The sequence below is a fragment of the Amphibalanus amphitrite genome, unplaced genomic scaffold, assembly GCF_019059575.1.
Source record: "Amphibalanus amphitrite isolate SeventyFive unplaced genomic scaffold, NRLGWU_Aamphi_draft 000058F_arrow, whole genome shotgun sequence".
Lineage (NCBI taxonomy): Eukaryota > Metazoa > Arthropoda > Thecostraca > Balanomorpha > Balanidae > Amphibalanus > Amphibalanus amphitrite.
Genome location: NW_024881554.1, coordinates 957,928 through 964,000, shown reverse-complemented (window position 1 = coordinate 964,000; position 6,073 = coordinate 957,928). Strand labels below are relative to the sequence as shown.

General features: G+C 46.5%; 1 protein-coding gene across 1 annotated transcript; it reads right to left on the bottom strand.

Annotated features, from left to right (window-relative positions):
• Nucleotides 1–420: 420 nt before the first annotated feature.
• Nucleotides 421–5,670, bottom strand: LOC122378367 (tubulin polymerization-promoting protein homolog). The gene is made up of 3 exons (XM_043359350.1): nucleotides 5,320–5,670; nucleotides 3,760–3,889; nucleotides 421–1,262 (listed from the first exon to the last, which is right to left on the bottom strand). The coding sequence occupies exons 1-3, from the start codon at nucleotides 5,493–5,495 to the stop codon at nucleotides 1,080–1,082; spliced, it is 489 nt and encodes a 162-aa protein (XP_043215285.1). The 5' UTR covers nucleotides 5,496–5,670; the 3' UTR covers nucleotides 421–1,079.
• Nucleotides 5,671–6,073: the final 403 nt, after the last annotated feature.

The following is a 6,073-nucleotide window of genomic DNA, read 5'->3' as shown; positions in this document are numbered from 1 at the left end:
GTCGCGCGACGGCTGCCAATTGGACCACCTTCACACCCGCCGGCCCCGCTGTCCCCCGGCTGGCGAGAATAAAGCAAAACACTGCCAGCGCCGCCCACCCACCGGGCAGGCGATCGCGGTGACCTGGCGTGAGCTGCTCGTTCCCAGTGTGTGTCTTGTGTATGGAGATTGGCTGTTTATAGTTTGTCCGACGCGCGGCTAAGCAGGGATATGTTGTGATATTTAATCGCTCATTCGTTTTGCAACCGTTTGTTGGATAATTTTTTCACAACAGCCTTTGAGAAAATGATCGTGAAAGTGTAAGCTCGTCATAAAAATTATTTTGAGCACTTTTAAGCTCCTACATTTTTTGTACATATTACTTTCAAAACAGCGCTTGCTGCCGCGCTGCCGAGAAAGGTTAGCGAGAACAAAGTGAGCGGTATTTTATTCGCACTTTATTGAGGCGAAATAACAGGAGCAGTGCACATAAAACCCAGCGTCTACAAAGGTGTCACACTGACACATCAATCTTAGCAAGCAAAATAAGAATTGAATCTTCACTCATCGAGGACGGTTCATTTAAAGCTCTTGTTCCGAACTGCCAGTGGCAGTACCCATGGCATTCACCTGCTAAGGCAGACATGACGGTCAGCCCTCTCAGTCTATGGACTTCGCGGCAGGTCCCTCAAGAATTGCCGGTAAGTTTCTTCTCTGGCTCGAGTGGAGAAAAACGTACACACAAAAGTTACCAACTACTAGAGTACATGATTTAGTGGAACGACCGTAACGCATCGTAACAATTTATTTTCGAATGAACTGTCATTAATCTAATCGCATGTCTAGTTACGTTCTTCAACTGTCATCAAGGCTTTGCTTCTCTTAACTTCCAGACTTTAACATCAACGCAGACTCAGCTCTGAACAACAACACTCAAGCTCACAACGATGCTCGCATCATGCGACATCAAAAAGCGACACACAACCAAGCTGCGGCAGCCGGCTGCAGCGAATATGGAGGCTCGTCATACCCGACCTGCTCCTGCGCGCCACCTGGGCTCCAGTCGGCGCGGAGACCTGGGCGACGGCTGGTGCTGCCACCTAGTGACTCTTGTCGTACGAGTCCTTCTCCTTGTAGCCCTGCACGTAGCCGTCGTTGCTGCTCTGCTCCTCGCGACCGGAGATGCCCTTTCCCTTGCCCGTCTCGTCAAAGCGCTCCTTGTGGCTACCGGTGTACTTGCTCGTATCCGTCAGACGGTCGACAGCGCCAGCCTTCACCGTTTTCTGAAACGAACGAGCACCACAATTCACAAGTGGTTACCACGCCTAGGCACCAGCACAGGACATGACCTGACCGTTCCGACATTTCCATCCTCAGGACAGTTAAATCCTTCCCCTCCACGCCTCAAACCCCCTGACTCGGGCTGAACCTTCATCCAACGTGGGTAGCTGCACCCATGAGCACCGATGAGCAGGCCCATCGTGCGTAGGGTGAGTGTTTGTTTACAGGGCCGGTTGGGATATCCTGTGACGGCCTCAGCCCCGGCGACACACCCGGGTATCCGCCCAGACAAATGTCTCCCCCTAATTCCTGTCATCCGTTCGGCTCTGAAAAGCCTCGTTGGACCGAAAGGACCTCACCCTACAAAAAAGCGGTCGTGCCGCGCCGACCGGGGTACGAATTTCACTATGTAGTCCGAATACCTTTTTTATTTTGTCCAAGTGGATGATGGGAGGGGGTGGGCCGGGGCTGTGAGCACGAGTACCACACTTAACAAGGCTTATTGTTAGTGACGCCGCGCATTTTAGCCGAGAGTAAATTAAAAATACCGTAGGCACGGTCCTACCGAGTAGTAAAGTAATCTTGGGTCCTACCAGCGTGCCGTCTCGTTAGCTGCTAACTGGCTTAGTCAGTGATTGACGGGGGGGAGGTGGTTTTATGGATCCCCCACCTCTCGTTTTTCTACATTATCGATACGACACATTCAGTAGCCTCCGCTGCATCAGTTATCAGCCCTGTGTTTGTTTGTTGATTGGGGCTTTAGGGCGCGCCGACTGCTAAGGTCATTTTGCGCCCATATCAGCCCTGTGTTAAAAACAGAACGTTGTAGCTATCATAAATTGGATGGAAGTGGTATATGGATTAACGTCATGTTGGACAATTTTGACGCAAAAGTAAGGCTACTTCTACGGCAATTTCCGTCTTTCGCCTGGGAAATGTGACCTGTTTTTCAAGACTACGTAGGGCCGGCGACACAGATCAGCCTGAGTTCTCCTTACGTGAGCGGTTGAGTAAAATAGCGAATGGCGGACGAGGGTTAATTATAATGTATGTCACACGGACGTCAAAGTTATATAAATGGTCATGCCGGAAGTCTTGTGTGTCCTGCTCGAGATATTGATAATTGAAGACATTTCTGTGAAATGCTGGCGACGTTAACTCGTTACATAACTGAAAAATCATCAAACGTCCAGTAATTGGCTCGATGCTGACGTCGACCCGCGGGACCGCGCCTTGCTCAAACCGGCACGCTCACAAAGACTGGAAATTGTGGGCCGTTGATATTGGCTGATATCACAGAAATCAACCAAACCAAAACGAAACGTCATTTCATTCCTGTTACTCTTTGTCGATGTTGCATTAACGATGCACACCCTTTCCGTTATATAACGCACGAAACAAGCATAATGAGAACAAGAGTGTTGATCTTTCATCATAAATACATTAGAATTTCTAGGACACCACCATAGACATACGTTGAAAGCAGGGGAAGGAGTGAAATGAATAACACATTCATCAGATAGGTCTGTTTGCAACGTCTGGCCGTTACGTAAAACGTTTCACAAAATTGTCAAATGTTCATTAAACGGCGCAGCACCACGAGGCCGGGCCACTGCTGGTCCCTTGTCGTGCATTCTTTGTTTCCTGGATCACGCACCAGCGCTCGATTTCCCTCACACGGCATTACATGTCTGGCAAGCTTCCTATCCTTTATTGAAAGGTCCCATTATTCCAAAATCGTCATATTATCTCCCAGCTGCCAGCTATGTCGTTATGGTCGCTTACCGTGGCTCACCGTGGCTCATTGGGCCAATGTAAGTGTCCCTTAGCGCGACTCTCCGGAACAATTCCAATCCCTTACCATGGCTCATTACAGAGACTCTGGTCCCTTACCGTGGCTGGTGACTTTACTATGTCGATTCGAGTCCTTACCGTGGCTCCCCAAACCAAATTCAGTCAACTACCGTTACTCCGGAATATCCGGAATATTCACAGACAGGACATCGCTTCGGCTTACCTGCTAAACAACATGCCTCTATGTAGGTATACCACCTCGCCCATTGCGCCAGCGCAACCTGTTCCATGTACCGTACGCGCGGGTGACCACTGTTAAGCAGGGACTATTTTGTCGCATTCCGCGAACGTGCAACACATTTCTTAACGAGCAGCGTGAGGCAGACGTTTGGCACCTGACGCCCTGCAGTGGGGAAAAAAAATTGGTCGTGACATATTGCCGAATGCATTGCTGATGCATTTTAGTGTATGTATCTTATTATGCGTATTTTTAACTTATTTTAACTTATTGTCTGAAATGTGTACTTCACTCGTCAATGGGCCCACCATATCTCGTGAGTGTTTATGTAATAAACTAAACTAAACTAAACTCATTGGGCCGATTCTGGTCCCTTGCCGTGGCTCCGTCGTGGCTTCCCTGACTGATCTCACCTTCTTAACTCACTAAGTGACTCACTTATCACTGGGTCAATCACAATGCCTTACCGTGGCTCCCGAAGTGCCCGGGTCGCCGCAGTCAGTCAGCTTCTGCTTGAACTCCTCCAGATCGATCTTCTTGGTGCTGGTGAGGTCTTCCAGAAACTTGTTGAAATCAGCAAAGTTTATTTTCTTTTGCCTGAAAAAAGCTTTATGCATTGTAATTGTCCATAATAAGATAGGTAGTAGACTTGGCCAAAGGACAAAAACAGAATGCTAACGCCGAATGCTCATTGAGTTCAACCATTTCTCCTATTCGTGACATCGTAAAAATCCCTACCATTTGCTAGTTATCCGACCTGCTGATTGTAAATGCTAGTACTCGGATGATCTTTTCTGAGAAAAATTATACAATATTGAAGTGTACTTTCCCAGCGCCTATGCTTTAAAAAAAGGATTAATGACATAACATGGCATGGGCATGATATCCCAGTCAGTTATACATTCTTTATTTCGCTGAAAACGTGTGCCCGCGATGACTAATTCAAGTACGATTTTCAGCAATTTGTAGACATTGGAGAAAACAACACATGATACAATCGGATTTCTGAGCTCAATCTGCATTTGAGACAAATATTTAGTTAATATTAGTCTTAATTCCTCACTGTGACCGGGACTTCACATTAGGTATCTGTTAAATACGGCATTGGGCGGCATGAAAATTGCTGCTCAAATTGCATGGCCGAAGTAAGCCTAGGAATGTTTCTAACAATGACCTTTATTTCTAAAATTCAATGACACCTTGAAGAGATCACGGTGGCCTAGCCTGGCCTAGTCTTGACCGAAACAGTACTATAAGTATCAGTATGGGCTCGTTAAGGCTCGGCGGTACTTAAAAATTAAAAGCCTAAAGCCTTCATTCAAAAACTTTGAGTAACTTGACGAAAATTTTGCCCGCTGTTATTTAAGTTTATCCATGTCTCATCCTTGAGTGTGTACATGCCTTCAGTGAAAAATGGTAGATTCTGACCTGTAACGTAATAGGTGACCTCGAAGATAGCCAAATGAGCGCTCGTCAGATTTTTCAACCTCTTGAGCTAGCGAACGCCGTTTTAGTTTTGCAAAAGTAAGTGTGGCTCTAAATCGCCCCAGTCAGACGCATTATCGAAAATACCCCAATCAGGCACGGATTGATGCATTTCATTTGGTTCAGTCTTCCTTAGGAATTTCTACCCAAAAAATTACTGAGCATGACCTGATAGCCCGACCAAACGGAACCGTATGTTATATGTAAATGTGTGGTGTATGTAATATGTATGTCGTGTAATGAGATGAAGTGCTGCATATCATTGTTACTTTGTTAGTCATGCAATCGTTTTCAGTTAAAAGCGAAAACCTGACTCTTAGGAAATAGGAAGTGTATCTGTAATACCCCCGTCAATTTCATTAAATTCAAAAGCACGGTTTCAGCAGACACCACATCATGCAATACAAATGGATAGTGGTCAAGGGCTTTTACAACATAACTGGATATTTTCGTTACCATCCAGTCAAAAACACACCGTAACACAAGCAGCTCCTCCGCCAAAGCCTTTGGCCTGTGGAACAAAATGATAAAATATGACTTACTTGAGCTTTCCGAAGTGGATGCCGGTGTCTGTAGTAGACAACTTCTTGTTAAAAGCATTCGCTTGCTTGAACCATTTGTCGATATTGGACAGAGTGATTTGAGGGCCGCCAGATGACGAGCCCGGACTGGCACCAAAATTGGCGTATTTCTCAAACTGTGCTTGAAGGGTAGTCATGATGCTTGCAAAAGCTAGTTCTGCAAAATAAAGACTTTCAATTTAACAATGTTTCAGGTTAGTTAAGTCCGATTTAAACAATAATTTAACCTGGCCGCTGAAACGAAGCTGTCAATTTTCACAAATTTGACAAAAACGATAAAGCGAAACGTCACGTTACCTGTTGCTATAGAAACGAGCAGCGAATTTCAACCACCTGCGCTGTATCTCGCGTCTGGGTGTCGAATGGAGCCGCCGAGTGGACGGAGTCCCGTCATCACCACCGCTGCTACCAGCGCGCTGACAGAGTCGGAGTCGGAGTTGGGCCGACCAATCAGAGACAAAGGCGTCATCGACGACACGCCCCGACACAGCACCTCGACGGGCGCATCACCTAGTCTGAGGTGCATAGACAGTGCCAGTCATGCACGGACCGAAAATGTCTTAGAGAAGAGCATTGCCGTGAAAACAACATAAAATGGATTCGAATGTTGTGTGATTTTTGGCTAACGCGATCACGTTCGCAGCATGTCACTAATTTCTTAGACCCATCTTTAAAAAGTGCTGTCTACCATCGATGAATAGCACAGGCTTATAGG

What these genes read in the sequence shown, in the direction of transcription:
- LOC122378367 (XM_043359350.1), bottom strand. Translation starts at nt 5,495, where the DNA reads ATGACTACCCTTCAAGCACAGTTTGAGAAATACGCCAATTTTGGTGCC. An exon ending in ATCCACTTCGGAAAGCTCAA is followed by an intron (nt 3,890 to 5,319) that starts GTAAGTCATATT and finishes AGCTTTTTTCAG; the next exon opens with GCAAAAGAAAATAAACTTTG. An exon ending in CGGGCACTTCGGGAGCCACG is followed by an intron (nt 1,263 to 3,759) that starts GTAAGGCATTGT and finishes CGTTCGTTTCAG; the next exon opens with AAAACGGTGAAGGCTGGCGC.